Here is a 20,855-nt window from a genome sequence, read left to right on the forward strand (position 1 = left end):
GGGTGTGGGGTGAGAGTGTGGGTGTGTACATCTCCAGCGCTCAAGGCCTGGCGAGGCCCCACTCAGCCAAGATTACCGAGATTTGTAGCCGCTTCTGACCCGAGGGTAGGATCTAAATCCAGAGGAGAACAGATTCGCACCCTCTGAGGCTACCGGGAAGCTCGGGTCTCTGGGGGAACTCAGAGTAGGGAGCGGGGAGCGCCGCCCGCCGGCCAGACTGCGGGCGTCTCCTCCCCGCCGCCTCGGGCCCACTCCCAAACCGAACGACAAGCTTCCTGGTTCCATCCAGAAGCCCTGCGTGAGCCTCCACACGTAGCCGCAGACGGCTCCTTAAATAGGTCGGAGTGGAGCAAACAATCCCAGACGTGGGGCTGGGGCAGGCGAGCCGAAGCGACCAGTGCACGCAGCGGCGCGGCGGGTCAGCCGGCGGCCAATAGCCGGGGTGCAGCCCGCCCCGTCGCCTCCCCCTCGGGGAGGCTATAAGGCGCCCGCGGCGCCCGGGGCGCCCGCCGCCCTGTGCTTCCCAAACCGCCGGGTTTCCCGCGCCGCTCTCCGCCCCGCTCGCGTTGCTGGCCGCCGGTCCCCCGCGCACATTCTGCCCGCCCGCTCCCGCCTGCTGTCCTCGACCCGGGGCGGACCAGGGGTCTCCGCTCTCGCGAGAAGTGCGCCGCTGCGGGCGGCTGGGGTGCCGGAGCCAGCGCGGGCCCTCGGGGGGCCGAAGATGGGGTGGTGCTCTGTGAAGACGCAGCTGCTGCTGCTCCTGGCGGCGCTGGTCCTCCAGCCCTGGAATCCCTGCCTGGGTGCAGACTCCGAGAAGCCCTCCAGCATCCCCACAGGTGAGCGCTCCCGCGGGCCGCCCTGTCCCGCGAGGCTGGGCCGGATGGGCGGTTCATTCATCCGCTGGCCCTTCGTTTGGGGCCCGCCAGGTGAGGAGGTGGAGGGGGACCCGTCCCTCCCAGGTCCGCGGAGGCTGATTTAGCGAGTCTATCCTTCCCCCAGGACCGTGGAGGTGGGTGGGGCGGACTGTTCTTCCTTCCCAGCACCGCCCAGGTCTTCTCCAGAACTGAGCTCCGGCGGTGCTGGTCCCGGGAGGAATGTACGAGCATCCGCCCTCATGGGCTGTTGGAATCCTCCGGAACCGGAGAGCGCACCAAGTTTTCTTCAACACAAGTTGGGGGTTTCATTTTGGACTTGGAGGTCCCAGGGTTCCAACACCTTTCCTGCAACTTTACTTTCTCCTCTTTTGCTGGAGTTGGCAGGATTTATCCTTACTGGACGAGGCGGTACTCCCTCTGTGACCTTAACACGGGGCTCAGTGTACTTTCTGATTGATGCTGACACATTCCTTCCAGCGCCCCAGGAAGCTGCCGGTAACACCTACCACCTGCCAAAAACAACGCTCACAAACCTTGGTTGTTTTCAGTAAGATGGCTTGGCTACCCAATACCTCCCTCCGGGAGGCAGCTTTCCTCCTAGGGGATTTGGAGGGAACGCTTCTCTTGCCTTTAGGCACACTCTCCCTAAGCCTGATGCTGTTCCTTGTTTTCAGAAGTTGTAACTGCAGTCCATAGTTGAGTCAAGGTCATCTAAGACACAACTTTTTAACATTTAGCAAGATTAAAGAGGACCTCACCACATGTTCGTGGAAACATACTTTGCATCCACTTACTGCACATGCGATATCCTTGGGCTTTTCCACTTTTGTACACTAGCTCAATGCTCTCTGAAATTAGATCTTGCATTTAAATGTCCTTCTGTATTGCTTTTTTTTTTTTTTTAATTAAGATCATTTTGTCTTTTGGGGGTAGGTGAGTAAATAGGGCTCTTTCTGTTTGAATTTTACTTAAGCACAAGGACAGAAATTTCTATTTTAGGTCTACATTCCGAAGTTGACATTTGGTGTAAAACCTAATCAGTCTATGTAAGCAATACATTTGTCTTCATCTGTAAGTGTTTCAGAAAACTGCAGTGGAGTACGTTACCCATCTTTCTACATTCCTGCCAAACAACAAACAGTACATGCTTTGTTAGCTTGAGAAACTTCAGCATTCAGATAGATTTTTGTCAGTTACAGGATACTTTTATTTTTCTCAGGTATATGTGATGGCTTCAAAGTGAGTTTCTCAACCCTTTGTGGTTCCTTTAAATTTGAACTAAAATTTTTTCATTACTTTAAAATTATCTTTTAGTGTAACATCTAGACAAGAAAATGCCTTCAGCAAACTTGGAGACAGAGAATAATTCCCAGGAAAATGACTCTTTGCTGAAACACCCAAGGAAACTTACTAGGAAATAAAATAACCTCTAAGGGTTTTGCTGCTTTTAGAGGGACCTCTTCAGCCTTTGCATATTTTATTTCACTTCATTCTCAGCACTCCTTACTTTTTGTAGAAGACATCTCTTTGTGGTTGCGTTTAGGTTTACATTCAAAATCATCTTCCTTTCCTAATTTGACTTTTAAGTTTCGTGGAGGTGGACTGTAAAGTTTGAATGGATTGTGACTTCAGAGAAGGAAATTTCAGATATGAATGCTTTTTTTTCAGAAAGTGACCACATAAATCCCACTGCTGAAATCTGAAGACTGGTTTTGGTGAATGGGCATGGGAAATTCAGAATCACATAAATTCAGAAATATATTGACTTGTAATAGGTGGAGCCCCTAGTTGCCAGTTTGATTATGAACTGTTGTATAAGTAGATGTGATAAGCTAATATATATATATATAGATGGTACAGTGCTTGATAACATAGGGAGAATCATGGATTGTGTTCCATTTTCTTTCTAATATATTACAACTGAAAATTGTTTAATTGAAAACTTTATGTCAGTATCAAGCATACTTCAGAACTCTGTGTTGTCTAGCTTACTCAATAGGAGGTGTTTAAGGAATACTATCATCTCTAACCCCCTATTTTTGCCAATATATCCCAGCTAGCCATGAAGAAATAGATTAGACCAGGGTTTTGTGGCCTTATTTACATTTTGAACCAGATAACTATTACATTTTACAATGTTTAGTAGCATCCTTTGTCTCCACCTATTGGATACCAGGAGCACCCTTCTTCAGGTGTGAATATGATATATGTCTCAAAATGGAAAATAATCATATGTCTTCCAAGGGACACATTTGCCCAGGATTGGGAACCATTGGATTAGACAAATCCATTTGTATTTGAGGCCATGTTGTATTATAGTATTACTAGGATGATGTTAGCCACTCTAAACTTCCTTGATGGCTCAGACGGTAGAGAATCTGCCTGAAGTTCAGGAGATCTGGGTTCAATCCCTGGGTCAGGAAGATCACCTGGTGAAGGGAATGGCACCCCACTCCAGTATTCTTGCCTGGAGAATCCCATGAACGGAGGAGCCTAGTGGGCTACAGTCCATGGGGTCGCAAAGAGTTGGACATGACTGAGCGACTAACGCTTTCTTTTGGAAACAAATATTTATAGTGATTTTCAGTTTTTCCACTGTAGTAGAGAATGTACTGTTCGAATCACATTAATCAGTTTTTGGACTGTAGTTTTTCCTAGCTTTGATGCTGTGTGTTAACTGAAGTTGAAAATACTGCTTTTTGTTCTCTTGACTGAGAGTTCTGCTATGTACTGCATTCATTCCTGTTTGATTGCCACTTTATTCTCAACATGGAAAGACTCTGAAGAGGATTTGGTTAAAAAGAATCATTTTCTCCTAGAATCATTTATAGGAATTTTGCCTTAAAATTTTATTTCCATGGGAGCTTTCGAGGCAAAACCCTCCTAATGAGTGTCAGCAAATCAAGTTCATTCCCTAATTTATGTTTCCTGCACCTTTCTGCCTTCTCAGTGAGAGAAAGAAAACAGTGAATGTATTGCTGCCAAGGATTTCTAATCAAGTCTCCAGACCTGGATCAACATTTTGTGTGTTTTCTAAGGTACCTTGACCATCCATGGTCTAAATTGGGCAGAAACCACGTCTTAGGGAAAAATGGAGGAAGTGGTTTCAGATGTTTCTGTCAAGACCAGTATTTTTCAAGCATGTTCATTTATAAACTCTTTAATTTACCCTGGCACATTCATGGAGGAAAGGGAAGGTTGTCCCTGTCTGCTGATGTAAACTGGCAATTTACGGGGTGGAGAGGAAAAGACCAAGGTCCTGGAGAAACCTCCAGAAGAAGAGAGGGAGGCTTGTCCTCTGTGTACTTTCTGTGTCCTGGGTTCCAGCCATATAGACTGACCAGCCTGTGCCTTGTGTTCATATAAAAATAGACATATGAAACAATTCGGGAGAATGAGAGGACCAGAGATGAAAATGAAATTTAAGATATCCTTTTCTACCCATCACATTGACTAAAGCATCTAAAAAATAAATTCTGATCACACCAACTTTGTGAGGATGAAGTTTCAAACTGTCAATGGAAGCACAACACTTTGGAGAAAAATTAGTAATATCTGGTGAAATTGAGAATCAACATATCCTATAACCCTAGATGTACGTGTACATGTCTCTCAAATTTGTGTCTGTTCTCCTTGGAATTCTGTTTTTTATTTAAATCTAGCTCCTAAGAAATTCTTCCCCCTACTATCTTTTCTTTTTTTGGCTCTTTTTCTAACTTCTTAATGCTGTTGATTTATACAAACCATATCTGCTTTGTAAGATAGATGTTTATGTTTAATAAATGATACATTCTTTGGCCTGCGGGTTGAGTCTTTTTCCTTTTTATGCTCCTCATACTACCTTTCCTGTTCTTTTAACACAAAGAAGATTCTCTGTTAATGTTTGATATGTTTCAGGTCACCTTGAAGAATTATGAAAAGTGGCATGCAGTCAGTGGGATTGCTAGCTGTTTCTTTCCCTGGGGTTTTAACTAAACTCACTTTCTCTCCCTGGGACCCACACACCATCATGATCAAGGAACCTACCCATGAAACATCAAGCTAGGTCTTGTTTCTGAACAAGTTTTTGGCAACTCTCCTCCACATGTGGCATTTTCTGCTCTACCTACCTTTCTCAATGTAAAATCACAGCTTCAAAAATTCTTTCACGTGGCTGGATACCATGATCCTCTTATAGACAGTGAAATGGATGTTTGGATGGTGTGTCATTTATAGAAGATCAGATAGCTGAAAGCAAAAGAAGAGGGCTTCTACCCTTTCTTCAGGCCACACTCCATGTCTTTTCTGACCATTGTTCTGTTGGACTTTTGGGACCTATGGGAAAAATATAGAAACTGGGCATCAGAGATCTGAAAGAAGCAAAAGGGCCACTTTGCTAAAGAGCACTAATTTGTAGGTTTGTGTAAGTGGAGGGGAAAGGGACAGACAGAGCCTAAAGAAAACCCTTTGCTGATACTTGTAGCAAACTACAGCCCATGGGCCAAATCCAGTGAACTATAAACAGCTACTTGCTTTTTTGTATGGCTAGTGAGCTATTGATGGATTTCATATTTTTAAAAAGCTGAAAAATATCAAAAGAAAAATAACATATCATGACATGTAAAAGTTATATGAAGTCCAGTATTCAGGGTCCATAAAGATTTATTGGCTCATAGCCACATTCATTCATTAACGTATCATCTGTGCCTGGCCTGGTACTACAAGGCAGAGTGGAGTGGTGATTGTCACAGAGGCTGTATGGCCTGCACATTCGAAATTATTTCCTCAGGCCTGTACAGAAACCCTTTGCCCACTTTCAGGAAACGATGTTCCGACTTAAGCCATGTCTCCTGCAGATCTGCTGTTCCCCTTGGAAAGAGTCGGATTGTGGACAGTAGCAGCTGGCTCCGGCATTTGAGAGGGCTGTTTTTCATTTTAGACTTCGCCAGTGATTTCTGTGGCATTTTGAATTCAAACAGAGAGCTTCTCTGTTACATCTTTTTAAACCTGGTGTTCAATGCTAACTAGACATGTACTTTGGTGTAAATAGTGTGCTTACGATACAAAATGAATAAAACACTGTTGTCCATTGGAAAGGAGATGCATATTTCTTCTTCAGAGCTTTTGTGTGTTCTAGATATTTGGTCTGGAAACTTGGATATTAATTTGTGGCTTCATTCCTTGGAGGAAATATTTAGCACATTTATCAATGAGTATTCTTCAACCATTGCTGTAAAACTTAGGCTAAACTGAAATTGCTGCTTTTAAAATGATTGATATATCCTTTTACATTTTACTTCTTTGCATTTGCTGCAGTGTTTGCCTCACTAAACTAAACTTAAATAACAGATCTAATTTTCACAACAATTGAGATTTTAATTAGCCAAGAAATAGTTATGCAGAGGAATAGAATTATAAATAGTGTATTATGATTTGTTGTCATTATGCTACTTACTGTTTTTTTAAAAACTGAAACATAGTTGATTTGCTCCTTACTACCTTACAGTCTATTATGTTGCAACCTGTGTTTGATCATGGTGCTGCTGAGTTTATTACTACCCTCTTAACCGTGTCACAAGAGTGCTCCTTTAAAAAATACTGATTATGATAAAATAAAATTACAGAAACCTTAAATTAGTTTTAATGTTTCCCATTCAGGATAACTTTATTTAAAACAAAATTCCAAGACTGGAGCTATGTTATTTTATACTTGGGGGAAAAATTTCCATTTCATGTTTGCTTCTGTGTGTTGAAAGAGGCAAATCAACATCTGTTAATGATTTTGATTTAGTTTTTAAATATAAATCTCTTAAAAAAACTAATTCAGGTGAGTGCGTTTACATATTTAATTACTAGATGGATTGATAAGTATTTTTCAGGCCTTGGTTATGTTAGTAGTATATTGTAGCAGTGTTTGGAAAATAACAACCATTTTTTATCCTGATTGAAATATGAATATATTTCCTGCCTTAAATTTATTTCTTAAAGATGTGATTATTTGCAAAGATGCTTAATTTGTTAGTGTGGACATATACTTTGTTTACTCTTTATATTCTGTTACAAAAAAATTTGGTTTAAAATTTCGTTTGTATAGGGTTGGAAGTACATTTTATTTAGTTAAAGAGAAAATTTTGAATGAATGGTGAATAGACAATCTTTACCTTATAATCAAAATCTTCACTAGAAATAGAAGAAAACACATTGTAATTTCATGCTTATTATTGTTAATACATTTTATAAAACTTTTAATACAAATAAGAATTTTCAAGGACATACAGCTAAAATGAGGGGGCTAAATGGTCAGGAAAAGTGCTTCTTCTAGCAAACATGATCGAATTTATAAAATGGGATACAGTTATAATTAAAACTCATTTGTTATGTTGATTTTAATATTACTTTTATTATTTTGAATGCATAGACGTCCTGGTGTTACTACATTAAACGATCATCTACTCATTTACTTTAGGGTTACGTACTTAAATTTTTAAAAGGAATTCTGTTTATTTTTCTAGTTACTGCTAATCTATTTCAACATTTCTTCCACGGAGAGAGAGAGAGGATTTTCCTCTGATAAAAGTGCGGTGGTTCTACTTTTCTAATGATGTGAACGTTATATGGTAAAGATTCTTATGGCAGGAAGGAACTTGCAAGCATACACAGTTTTCATTGCTCTCATCACCAGCCCCGGTCAGACCCAGATATTCTGGGGCACTAAGGGGACACTGAATATGTATCATGCCATGCAGCTTCACTCTGCGGGCACAGCAGCAAGTGGAAGAAATACGTGGAATCCTGGCAGCCTTGAATTCCTGATTCTGGGACATTGTTCAGAAAAAGCCCTAGAAACTCTGCATCTTAGTTCCGGTGACACAGATCCCCAACATAGAGCCAGTGTCCCATCAGTGAGGCTCTGTCATAGACGAGTCTGTTTTACTGGTTTGAAGGTACAACCTTTACAGAGCCTAAGTTGCTAATTACTTATAGGCGCCACATATGTGGCTAGCATATTATTAACCAGAGACTTATTAATATGTCTTTTGTTACCCAAGTGTTATTGACTGTAAACTTTTCAATATTCACTTACATAACAAATTGCTGGCCACAGGCATTGATTCCTGCTTCAATCCCCTGGTCAATAATGTGCCAGGAAGGAAGCCATTTATTTTTAGATTTTTAAAATGCACTCTCAAACTGATTCTTTAAACATTTAATCCTTTCTTCCTGGGTCCAGGAGTATACTAAACACCAGTGGCTATTTTAGCTTGCCAAAGAAAAAAAGCAAATATATGAATAGAATTAATTTCTTTTTTTTTTTTTTAAGTTACCTGGCTAACAGTTTGCAGGCAGAAAGATTCAAATGACCTCCCTAATTCAGTTCCCTGGGGAGGTCCTACAGTGCTGCTCTGCAGATGGTAAACCAGCCCTCTGATGGGATTTTCCAGTCCTGCCTAAGCCAGCTCTGAGGCCCCTTGTCTTCCAAGGCTCCCCGCTCCCCCGCTCTCCTGCGCTACCACAACTGTGACCAGAGTGCCTTGCTCATCTAGAGCCTCTGAAATTCCTGTCGGTCATGTCTAGAGAGGGACAATTCTCCTTTTCTTCTTAGTTTAAACGAGGTTGGAATTTTTTAAACAGTGACATTACTAGGTAACCAAGAGCAAAACAAAACAAAACCCCAAACTGGAAAACCACCAAAAGCAAAGCAACGAACACACAAAGTAGAGACTCACAGTTCTTGCCCTATTCTGACTTTAGTTAAAGGCTTGCATACCTGGCACATCCTTAGGGATTTATAGATTATGTGTCTTTGCTCAGCTTTCCTTTCTCCACTCTTCCATCCCAATTCTCAGTTATTCTCACCATTTTATTTTACCCAGACAGATCTTTCTTTTCCAGGCTTGGAATCCACCAAGTCCATAATTAGTTAAATGTTATTGTTGTTCAGTTGCTAAATTGTATCCAACTCTTTGTGACCCCATCCACTGCAGCTCCCAGGCTTTCCTGTCCTTCATTATCTCCTGGAGTTTGCTCAAACTCATGTTCATTGAGTTGGTGATGCCATCCAATCATCTCACCTCTTTCACCCTCTTCTCCTCCTGCCCTCAATTTTTCCTAGCACCAGGGTCTTTTCCAATGAGTTGGTTCTTTGCATCAGGTGGCTAAAATATTACTGCGTTGTAAGATAATAAAAAATATACATTTAGTTTGGTCTCTACTCCCCAGTTCCTGCTAATATTTGGTCTTTGAGCCTGGTTTCTGACATAAAACTCCTAAAAACCCTTGTAATTTCCTGAGTGATAAGAGTGTCTTACACAGAGTTCCTGTATCTCTTAGAATTTCCTGGGTGATAGGAGCATCTTTTGTTCTAATGAGATAACTCCTGGTGGGCTCATGAATAGGGCTGGTCACTAGAAAGACCAAACTATCATTAGAAGCTTGGAATTTTCAGCCCTACCCCTCCATATTCTGGAGAGAGAGAGGGTTTTGAAAACCAGTTAATAATTGACCTTGCCTATGGGATGAAGTCTCTATCAGTTCAGTTCAGTCGCTCAGTTGTGTCTGACTCTTTGCAACCCCATGAATCACAGCACGCCAGGCCTACCAGCCCATCACCAACTCCCAGAGTTTACTCAAACCCGTGTTCATCAAATCAGTGATGCCATCCAGCCATCTCATCCTCTGTCATCCTCTTCTCCTCCTCCCCCAATCCCTCTTTTCCAATGAGTCTTTTCCAATGAGTCAACTCTTCACATCAGGTGGCCAAAGTACTGGAGTTTCAGCTTCAACATCAGTCCTTCCAATGAACACCCAGGACTGATGTCCTTTAGGATGGACTGGTTGGATCTCCCTGCAGTCCAAGGGACTCTCAAGAGCCTTCTCCAACATCACAGTTCAAAAGCATCAATTCTTCGGTGCTCAGCTTTCTTTACAGTCCAACTCTCACATCCATACATGACCACTGGAGAAACCACAGCCTTGACTAGATGAACCTTTGTTGTCAAAGTAATGTCTCTGCTTTTTAATATGCTGTCTAGGTTGGTCATAACTTTCCTTCCAAGGAGTAAGTGTCTTTTAATTTCATGGCTGCAGTCACCATCTGCAGTGATTTTGGAGCCCCCCAAAATAAAGTCAGCCACTGTTTCCACTGTTTCCCCATCTATTTCCCATGAAGTGATGGGACCAGATGCCATGATCTTAGTTTTCTGAATATGGATCTTTAAGCTGACTTTTTCACTCTCCTCTTTCACTTTTATCAAGAGGCTTTTTAGTTCCTCTTCACTTTCTGCCATAAGGGTGGTGTCATCTGCATATTTGAGATTATTGATATTTCTCCCAGCAATCTTGATTTCAGCTTGTGCTTCTTCCAGCCCAGCGTTTCTCCTGATGTACTCTGCATATAAGTTAAATAAGCAGGTGACAATATACAGCCTTGACATACTCCTTTTCCTATTTGGAACCAGTCTGTTGTTCCATGTCCAGTTCAAACTGTTGCTTCCTGATCTGCATATAGGTTTCTCAAGAGGCAGGTCAGATGGTCTGGTATGCCCATCTCTTTCAGAGTTTTCCTCAGTTTATTGTGATCCACACAGTCAGAGGCTTTGGCATAGTCAAAAAAGCAGAAATAGATGTTTTTCTGGAACTCTCTTGCTTTTTCTATGATCCAGTGAATGTTGGCAATTTGATCTCTGGTTCCTCTGCCTTTTCTAAAACCAACTTGAACAACTGGAATTTCACGGTTTACATATTGCTGAAGCCTGGCTTGGAGAATTTTGAGCATTACTTTACTAGCGTGTGAGATGAGTGCAATTGTGTGGTAGTTTGAGCATTCTTTGGGATTGCCTTTCTTTGGGATTGGAATGAAAACTGACCTTTTGCAGTCCTATGGCCACTGCTGAGTTTTCCAAACTTGCTGGCATATTGAGTGCAGCACTTTCATAGCATTATCTTTCAGGATTTGAAATAACTCAACTGGAATTCCATCACCTCCACTAGCTTTGTTCAAAGTGATGCTTCCTAAGGCCTACTTGACTTCACATTCCAGGATGTCTGGCTCTGGTTGAGTGATCACACCATCGTGATTATCTGGGTCATGAAGATCTTTTTTTGTACAGTTCTTCTGTGTATTCTTGCCATCTGTTCTTAATATCTTCTGCTTCTGTTACGTCCATACCATTTCTGTCCTTTATTGAATCCATTTTTGCATGAAATGTTCCTTTGATATCTTTAATTTTCTTGAAGAGATCTCTAGTCTTTCCCATTGTGTTGTTTTACTCTATTTCTTTGCACTGATCCCCGAGGAAGGCTTTCTTATCTCTTCTTGCTATTCTTTGGAACTCTGCATTCAAATGGAAATATCTTTCCTTTTCTCCTTTGCTTTTTGCTTCGCTTCTTTTCACAGCTATTTGTAAGGCCTCCTCAGACAGCCATTTTGCCTTTTTGCATTTCTTTTCCATGGGGATGGTCTTAATCCCTGTCTCTGTACAGTGTCATGAACCTCAGTCCATAGTTCATCAGGCACTCTGTCTATCAGATCTAGTCCCTTAAATCTATTTCTCACTTCCACTGTATAGTCATAAGGGATTTGATTTAGGTCATACCTGAATGGTCTAGTGGTTTTCCCTACTTTCTTCAGTTTAAGTCTGAATTTGGCAATAAGGAGTTCATGATTTGAGCCACAGTCAGCTCCCGGTCTCTGTTTTTGTTGACTGTATAGAGCTTCTCCATCTTTGGCTGCAAAGAATATAATCAACCTGATTTCGGTGTTGACCATCTGGTGATGTCCATGTGTAGAGTCTTCTCTTGTGTTGTTGGAGGAGGGTGTTTGCTATGACCAGTGCATTCTCTTGGCAAAACTGTATTAGCCTTTGCCCTGCTTCATTCTGTACTCCAAGGGCAAATTTGCCTGTTAACTCCAGGTGTTTCTTGACTTCCTACTTTTGCATTCCAGTCCCCTATAATGAAAAGGACATCTCTTTTGTGTGTTCTAAAAGGTCTTGTAGGTCTTCATAGAACCATTCAACTTCAGTTTCTTCATCATGACTGGTTGGGGCATAGGCTTGGATTACCGTGATATTGAATGGTTTGCCTTGGATACAGACAGAGATCATTCTGTCATTTCTGAGACTGCATCCAAGTACTGCATTTAAGACTCTTTTGTTGACCATGATGGCTACTCCATTTTTTCTAAGGGATTCCTGCCCACAGCAGAAGATATAATGGTCATCTGAGTTAAATTCACCCATTCCTGTCCATTTTAGTCTACTGATTCCTAGGATGTCAACATTCACTCTTGTCATCTCCTGTTTGACCACTTCCAATTTGCCTTGATTCATGGACCTAACATTCCAAGTTCCTATGCAATATTGCTCTTTAAAGCATCCGACCTTGCTTCTATCACCAGTCCCATCCACAACTGTGTATTGTTTTTGCTTTGGCTCCATCCCTTCATTCTTTCTGGAGTTATTTCTCCAGTAGCACATTGGGCACCTACCGACCTGGGGAATTCTGACCTTGGAAGTGGGGTAGCTCATCTTGGCGCCACCCCTGACCTTGGACGTGGGGTAGCTCCTCTCGACCTCTCCTGCAACGTCGCAGCCTGGTACTCTCTGTCACCACCCCTGACCTTGGACAAGGGGTAGCACTTCACGGTCATGCTTCTGCGCGGTCCGTCGCAGCCGGTGCACTTCTGCAGAATGCCTCTATGGAGATCCCCAAAGTACAGCACTTGGAGTGCTTCTGAATCTACAAACCAGGAAGGTGGTGTAAAGTTGACACCATGGGGACAGAAGCTCTCACCCTTGGGACCCTGTAGACCTCTCCCTATGTATTTCTTCATCTTGCTATTCCTTTGTATCCTTTAACACATATCTTCTGTAATAAATGGGCAGTAGTAAGTCAACTATTTTCCTTGGTTCTCTGAATCTGCTAGCAAATTACTGAGCCCATGGAGAGGAGTCTTGGGAACCTCTGATTTGTAGCAAAGTCAGGCAGAAGTTGTGGATAACCTGAGATCCTTCTGCTTGTGATGGTATCTGAAATGGGAATACTTATGGGACTGAGTCCTTAACCTGTTGGGTCTGTGCTAATTCTGGGTAAATCGAATTGAATTCCAGGACACCCAGGTGATGTGGGAGAAAGGGTCTGTGTGGGTGACAATTAATATTTGAAAATTTAATTCAATGAGTATTAATTGAATGTCTAGTCTGTGTTCTGAGCTGCCTTATGTGGAGAAAAAGTAGAAAACCATGAAAAACAAAAAGCTCATCAGGCTCAGTGTGGTTCCACATTGAAATTCTAAGCTGCTTACATGAAAAATAATATGTATTAAAACTGAACAAATTAAAAGGGCACTTATGATGAAGTGGCCTGTTGGGAAGACCATAGACACCTGGGCATCAGGAAACCTACATCTAAGTTCCAACCCTTTCACTCACTAATAGCCAGTTACCTTTCTTCTCCAGACTTCTTTGTAATGTATGCTCTCTAGTTCTCTTCTTTGATGTTTCTGAAATTCTAAATGTCAGGATGTGTAGTGGAGACAAAGTGCCTCAGGAATCAGAAAGAGGCATCAAGGAAACTATCAATAATTTTGTTAGGCCAAAGAAAGCATAGATACAAAGTTGTTTGTATTTTCAGATTTTAATTATTCTGTCAGAAGCTGGATTTAGGCTTTGATATTGTTTTTTTTCTAAATAACTTTTGAGTTAGAGGTAAGTAAGTAAGGCCAAGAATAACTAGAATTAAATTTACATTTAAAAATATTCCAAGTGTTTCAGTGTGAGAGGAGGAAACAATCTGGTGTTTATATGAAGCTGTTTTCCATCTTCTGAGGAGAATCATATATCCTACAGTACATTTAAATACTATAAACTGTTTTCAACGGCTTCACAGGTGGCTCAGTGATAAAGAATCCGCCTGCCAATGCAGGAGATGCAGGAGATATGAGTTTCATTCCTGGGTTGGGAAGATACCCTGCAGGAGGAAATGGCAACCCACCCCAGTATTCTTGCCTGGGAAATTCCATGGTCCATGGAGTGGCAAAGAGTTGGACATGAGTGAGCACAAACAACTGTTTTAAAAAATAACTATATTTCTCTGTTTCAGTCCTAAGTCCATTTTTGTTGATTTACAAAAATGAGGCTGGTAACTCCTTTGAAGTTGAATTTTTTTTTTTTTTAATTGAAATGTGCTGTTTAAGAATTGGAAGTGCTTCTCCAAATTGTTCTAAAACACTTATCAAATCACCTAGATCTACTTTTTTGAGGCATTAAATATCTTGAAAATATGATTGCATGTAGTAAACTAGAAGCAAGGTAAATAAAAGAAAATCAGCTCATGGGAGAAAAGCTTTTGTAAGCATTGTGTTGTGTATGCATAGTGTTTGCTACTCACAGAAATAACTGCTTTTTGTTAATAAATATCATTTTATTTCTTGGCTGTGCTGGGTCTTTGTTGTTGTGCAGGGTTTTCTCTAGTTGCAGTGAGCAAGTCCTACTCTCTAGTTGCAGTATGTGGATTTCTCAAGGTGGTGGCTTCTCTTGTTGCAGAGCATGGGCTCTGGGCCATGAGTTTTAGTAGTTGTGGCATGTGGGCTCAGTACTTGTGGCACATGGGCTTAGTTGCTCTGTGGCATATGGGATCTTCCCAGATCAGGGGTTGAACCCTTGCCCCCTGCTTTGGTTGGTGGACTCTTCACCACTGAGCCTCCAGGGAAATCCTGAGGTAATTATTAAGCCTTGAGAATGGAGTAGAAATTTGGAATGCCATTTGATCTGGACTTTTCTTTGATGTATTGTTCAATCAATGTCACAGTAATCTGTTTGCACCCCTGGAATGGATGCAGTCTTGGACCCAGACCTTGGAGGAGGTGGTGGTGTCCTTTGCTTCTTCTCTTTTTCTGGCTATTTTTCCTACAGCTGTAGATGGATTTTATGTAAATTGAAGGAAGCAGTTCAAAGAAAACAATTGGATGGGAAAGAGGGTGGCTTAGTTTTGAAAACATACAGTTGTTACCTTTTCAAATGTAAGACTGTAAAAAAAAATTACAGAAAGATTTAATCTGGATGTTGTTTTTGGAGACTAACTGTTATTTAGCAAATAAACAGGTATGTTTATCTGTTTAGCAGATGTTTCTCCTGTAGAGTAGGTAAGGTTGAACAAAAGTCTGTTTCATTAAAATAATTAACCTTTGTATTATTATAAAATAGTTGATGTATTCATGTCTCTCAAGTGTGAGCATGAAATTTTTCTGCAGGGTATATAATCCTAAATAGCCCAGTCTTTCTTCTCCATAGCAAGTTCCTGAATGACTCTATTACACCAGTGACAACAGCACTATGGCGGGTTACAGTTTATGGCTGAGTCGGTAAGAAAGGTTTTTTTAGGTTGAGGTAAAAGATAAACTAAGCTTATTTTTGCCATGCCCTCCTCCAGGGGATCCTCCCAACCCAGAGATTGACACCTCATCTCTTACATCTCCTACATTGGCAGGTGGGTTCTTTACCACTGAGAAGCCCCCAAAAGATAAACTAAGAAGCTTATTTTAAGCCATATATGTAAACCTAAGAAATGCTCACAATGGACAGTTATATCTCCTTTTCTAAAATTGAATTTAAGTTCTTCACTGATGAAAGGTATGACTTTTTCTTAGGTATCAGAATGGTGCATGTTTGAATGAGTTTAGAGCATATCTGAATTGTAGAAAATCCTTGTGAAAAATGAGTCTTATTGTGTGAAGAGGAGTCTTACTGTGTGACAGGAGGTGGAGGTGAAGTGGAGAAGAGAACGTGAAATTGCTTGCGGTTCTGTTAGAAAATTATACAATATGTGATTCTAATGGGTTCAGGCACTTAATTCAGAAATACCTGAAAGTGCCACTGCTTCAAATGCTGTCAGAGGGGAAATTTGCTTATGTAAAACTGGACATGCCCTAAATGGAAATATAGGTTTGAATAGTTTCATATGAGGCATTTGTTTACCTGGATTATGCTAAGTGATGGCATAGCATGTTGTACATCCCAGCCATTGTTGCTCTATGTGACTCTGACGCTGCAGTTTTGTGTGCATGGATCCTGGTGGGTTGTGCAAACTGACAATGTGCAGTACTGGATTTGCTTTACATTTGACCACAAGGAATTAGCTGGTTGCTGTGGTGATTGGCAGAGGTTCAGACACCTAGACACTGTGACTCTGTGTTGCCATCCATGGGTGTGTTCCATGGTGGAAGAAATTGCTTCACATTTCTTGAGTTTCTGATAAACTGAGGTGCAAGTCCATTGTGCTTTGAATTATCTGGAAAGCTGTTCTGATCCCACTTTCAACCTGAATATATTATTAAGAGCTTGAGGAAGATACTAGTTTGCTCTTCAAACAATGGGTCAATTGCAAAGGCATTATAGAAGGGAGGTTTGCTTTCTGAATACAGCCAGAGAGGGTTCACCATTCAGGAAGGGGCTAGACACCTCCAAATGGAAGTTGAAGGCAAGTCAGAGCTTACCTGACTTACTGGGAAAATGATTTATTTTAAGGCCAGATATTCACAACTGATTATATGCTAATTATGAAAGATTCTGTCTGGAAGACAGTATAGGATAATGCTAAGGAGATGGGTTTTGGTATCAATCTGTATTTAAAGTCCATGTCTGCCACTTATTTGCTGATTGTCCTGGAAAGAAGTTACTTAACCTCTTTAAATCATAGTTTAAAATGGTAACTGCCTTCTGCATTTGACTTGAGGATTAAATATGCTAACACCAGTGAAAGGCTTAGCACAGAGTCTGCAAACAGAAATTGCTCAACAGCGCTACTAGCTAAATGTATTATTTTAAAGAGTGCAATTCCCATTAATATTATTTAAAGTGGAGCATATGATGCATGAAACGAATTCTTGTGTTCTGATTGATAATGGAGAGGAAAGTGTAGGCTGTCAGTGAATACTAGAAAATAAGTTTTAACAAGTTAAACTATAAAGACAACTTTTTCCAGGGGAACCCAAAGAAAATAAATAAGTTTAGCAGTATAGTTTCTTCGGTGATGTTCTTTGATTATTTACTTGATTTCAGAATTTTGAAGTCACTTTTCCTCATTTCTCTTTTTTCCTTTGATATTCAGATATGTTGAATTTTAACCACTATTTTTTCTCTTTCTGTTTTTGTTTGTCTGTTTCATCTGTAGTGGAAAGCATATATGTATATATTTGAATATCTCAAAGAGATAAGGCTTTTCTTTTTTTAGACATAGTCTTAAGGCTATTATCACACCCAACAGTCATTCCATCATATTGTCTAATACTTATTCAAGTTCACTTTTGCTCCCTGTTCTCCAAACTGGTTTTTAACAGTTGGTTTATTTGGTCAGGATCCATCAATTTCTCCTAAACACCCCTTCAAGCTATCGTCATTTTGGTCTGTAGTCCAGACTGCAGATCTGGACTCTGGCAGCTTGAAGGCAAAATTCAGCCTGCCTACTGTTTTTCAGAAAACTTGAACTAAATCCTGTGTTTTTAAAATCAGGAAAATTTACTTAAAAGTCTGAAACTTCTTTCTCTTGGGATGGGTGGGGCAGGGAGGAGACTAGGAGATCTTGGATTTGCCCTCCCACAGGGCAGATGATGATAGTTGACTGGTGCTGAGGGGCTCCCCCTGAAGACGGTACTTGTGTACTCCTGTTCACATAGCTTCCCCACTGCCCCCTGTTCCTGCCCCTCCCACCCACCCCACCTGCCCTGGCCTCTTCTCCATTTATTGTGTGTCACAGCTCCAGGTCTAGGTAACACCACAGAATGAGATAGTTATACTTGCTTCTTAAATTGTTAAATTGTTGCTTAGTTGCTAAGTCATGTCTGACTCTTTGCAACCCCATGGACTGTAACCCACCAGGCTCCTCTGTGCATGGGATTCTCCAGGCATGAATACTGGAGTGGATTGCCATTTCCTTCTCCAGGGGATCTTCCTGACTCAGGAATCGAACCTGGGTCTCCTATGTTGGCAGATTCTTTACTGTTTGAGTCACCAGTGAAGCTCTTAATTTGCTCCATACTAATTTTTCTTAAGGCTTGTAGCTTTCAACTGGGGATTTTTTCCCCCCTCCATATAATGTTTGGTAATGTCTAGAGACATTTTTGATTGTGTTGAGGGATGGGTGCTACTGGCATCCTGTGGGTAGAGACCAGGGATGCTGCTAAAACATCTGGCAATGAACAGCAGAAGACAATTGTGTGTACTTAGGCACTCATTCATGTTCGACTCTTTGCAACCCCAGGGACTGTAGCCTGCCAGACTGCTGTTTGTGGGATTCTCCAGGCAGGAATACTGGAGTATTCCCTTTTTCAGGGAATTCAAGAGAATTACTTCGCCCCAAATGTCAGTAAAGCCAAGGCTGAGAAACTCTGCTCTAGTCTAATGGCACATTTCCAATTTTACTGCCTTTTTTAGAAACTTCCTGTGCTGTCCCTGTTTCCAAATGTGCTTATCGTTATTTCTCAATTTTCACTTGATAATGCATACTTAGACTCCTTAATCTAGGCAAGATACCATGATTTTATTTTTTTTAAAGTCATTTCTATTTTTCCAGTTTCTTCCCACTGTCAAAATCCAAATTACCATTTTTTTTTTTTTCAATTTTAAATGTTGTATTTTTTTTTTGCCATACCACAGACATGTGGGATCTTAGTTCCCCAACTGGGGATCAAACCTATGTTTCTGCAGTGGAAGCCTGGATTCTTAGCTACTAGACCACAAGCAAAGTGCCCTCTACATAATATTTTCAAGTCTTTGGTTTTGTCCCTTCATGTTTTTGATGACAGTTTTCCATGTTATTCTCCAAAAATTATCTTATTAGAACTGGGAACTTTTTAGAAAAATAATTTACTTTAATTGGAAGATAATTGCTTTGCAATATTGTAGTGGTTTTTGCCATACATCGATATGAATCAGCCATAGGTACACATGTGTCCTACCATCCTGAACCCCCCCCCCCACTTCCCTCCTTACTCCATCCCTGTGAGTTGTCCCAGAGCATTGGCTTCGAGTGCCCTGCTTCATGCATCAAACTTGCACTGGTCATCTGTTTTATATGTGGTAATATACATGTTTCAATGCTATCCTCTCAAATCTTCCCACCCTCACCTCCCATATAGTTCAAAAGTCTGTTTCTTACGTGTGTGTCTCTTTTGCTGCCTTGCATATAGGGTCGTTGTTAACCTCTTTATAAATTCCATACATATACATTAATATACTGTTTTGGTGTTTCTTTTTTGGATTTACTTCACTCTGTATAATAGGCTCCAGTTTCATCCACCTTATTAGAACTGACTCAAATGCGGTCTTTTTATAACTGAGCAATAAAATGGCAACCCACTCCAGTATCCTCACCTGGAGAACCCCATGGATAGAGGAGCCTGCAGTCCAAAGGGTCAGGAAGAGTCGGATTCGACTGAAGTGACTTAGCGCACAATATTCCATTGTGTGTCTGTACCACAACTTCCTTATCCGTTCGTCTGCTGATTGACATCTAGGTTGCTTCCGTGTCCTAGCTATTGTAAACAGTGCTGCAATGAACACTGGGGTACTTGTGTCTTCAATTCTGATTTCCTTGGTGTGTATGCCCAGCTGTAGGATTGCTGGGTCGTATGGCGGTTCTGTTTCCGGTTCTTTGAGGAATCTCTATATTGTTCTTCATAGTGTCTGTACTAGTTTGCATTTAGAGCTGGGAACTTAAATTTTTTTAATGTGTTTATTTATGGCTGCACCGAGTCTCCATTGCTGCATCTGGGCTTTCTCTAGTTGTGGTGTGAGGTCTTCTCATTGTGGTGGCTTCTGTTGTTGCAGAGCACAGGCTCTGAGTGCTGGGTTCAGTAGTTGTGGTGCACGGGCTTAGTTGCCCAGGGCATGTGGAATCTTCCCGCACCAGGAATCGAACCCATGTCCACTGCACTGGCAGGCAGATTCTTAACCACTGGGCTACCAAGGAAGTCCAGAATGGGAGACTTTCTTAAAAATGACCCATTTTAACACTTTCTCTCGTTACTGTTTCTGTTTCTCCAATTCAAGAAGCTGCATCTGGGGGAATTAGATGCTCTATACAAGGTGTCTCCTAGTTTCTTGTTCCCCTGTCTGTGCTGGGCTCCTGCAATATTATTTGCTAGCTTATTATCTGTTACTTAATTGGAGATTTAGTATGTTATTATCAGCCTCTTCATGTGAACTGACTTCATATTCTCAGCTAGATTTTAAACTGCAAGAGTACAGAGACAGTATCTCTTATTGTTGGTACCACATCTGTGAATTGCTGTGCCTCAGACCTTGAAGCCTATGGAAGTTTCTTTGCCTTTAGACCTTACAGAAGGGTAGTCAGACAACACATGCCGCATCAGTCACAGCTGATGAGGCAAGTGGGCACCTCTGTTTGCCAGTGCTCTGTTCAGGAGAGAGGCCAATCTAGATGTATTGAGCAGGAGGTGATTTGACAGAAGAAATTATGGGGTTACACAACTGCTGAAAAGGCTGAGTCTCCAGCCTTGACTCCTGGAACAGCAGAGAGCTGATCAAGCTAAGAGGTTAGTATCTCATTTCCAACTGGGGGAACCAGAAGGCCTCCATTAGGACTACTGAGGCATAAGTATGTGGCTCTAAGTGGCATCCTGGGATCAGGAGGCTGCCTCCGCTGACTTGTGCACTGGAAGCTGGTGACTAGACTCTAGAAAGCAGAATTCAACCGTTGCCTCTGCTGCATACCTATCTGTGTGTCTCCCTCCTGCTCTTGCTCCACAAAGTGGAAGACTGGAACACTGAGGGAGGGTGACCCCATGTCTTCCTGACTGTGTTTATCAATAGAAATGGCCAGAAATGGTGGGAAGCCCATCTCTCTTCCAAATTTCATAGTAAGGTGTCTGAAAAGAGGGGCATGATTTTCATCTAGAAGCTTAGCTCCAAAGGAGTTGGGGAAATGTAGCTTTAATAGTTATTTTTTCCATAACTTACCTCAGTAATTGTTCTCCCTGAAGCT

General features: G+C 41.4%; 1 protein-coding gene across 2 annotated transcripts in view; it reads left to right on the forward strand.

The window, feature by feature from the left end:
• Window positions 1–439: 439 nt before the first annotated feature.
• PLOD2 (procollagen-lysine,2-oxoglutarate 5-dioxygenase 2) overlaps window positions 440–20,855 on the forward strand; it is a 122,103-nt gene continuing 101,687 nt past the window's right edge. Inside the window, exon 1 of one of the 2 annotated variants that reach the window (XM_065942304.1) lies at window positions 440–836. In XM_065942304.1, the coding sequence (XP_065798376.1) occupies window positions 722–836 (115 nt within the window). In that variant the 5' untranslated portion in view covers window positions 440–721. The remainder of the gene's footprint in view (window positions 837–20,855) is intronic. The other variant, XM_065942303.1, reaches the window with a different exon arrangement.

The sequence above is a fragment of the Muntiacus reevesi genome, chromosome 8 (genome assembly GCF_963930625.1).
Source record: "Muntiacus reevesi chromosome 8, mMunRee1.1, whole genome shotgun sequence".
Taxonomy (NCBI): domain Eukaryota; kingdom Metazoa; phylum Chordata; class Mammalia; order Artiodactyla; family Cervidae; genus Muntiacus; species Muntiacus reevesi.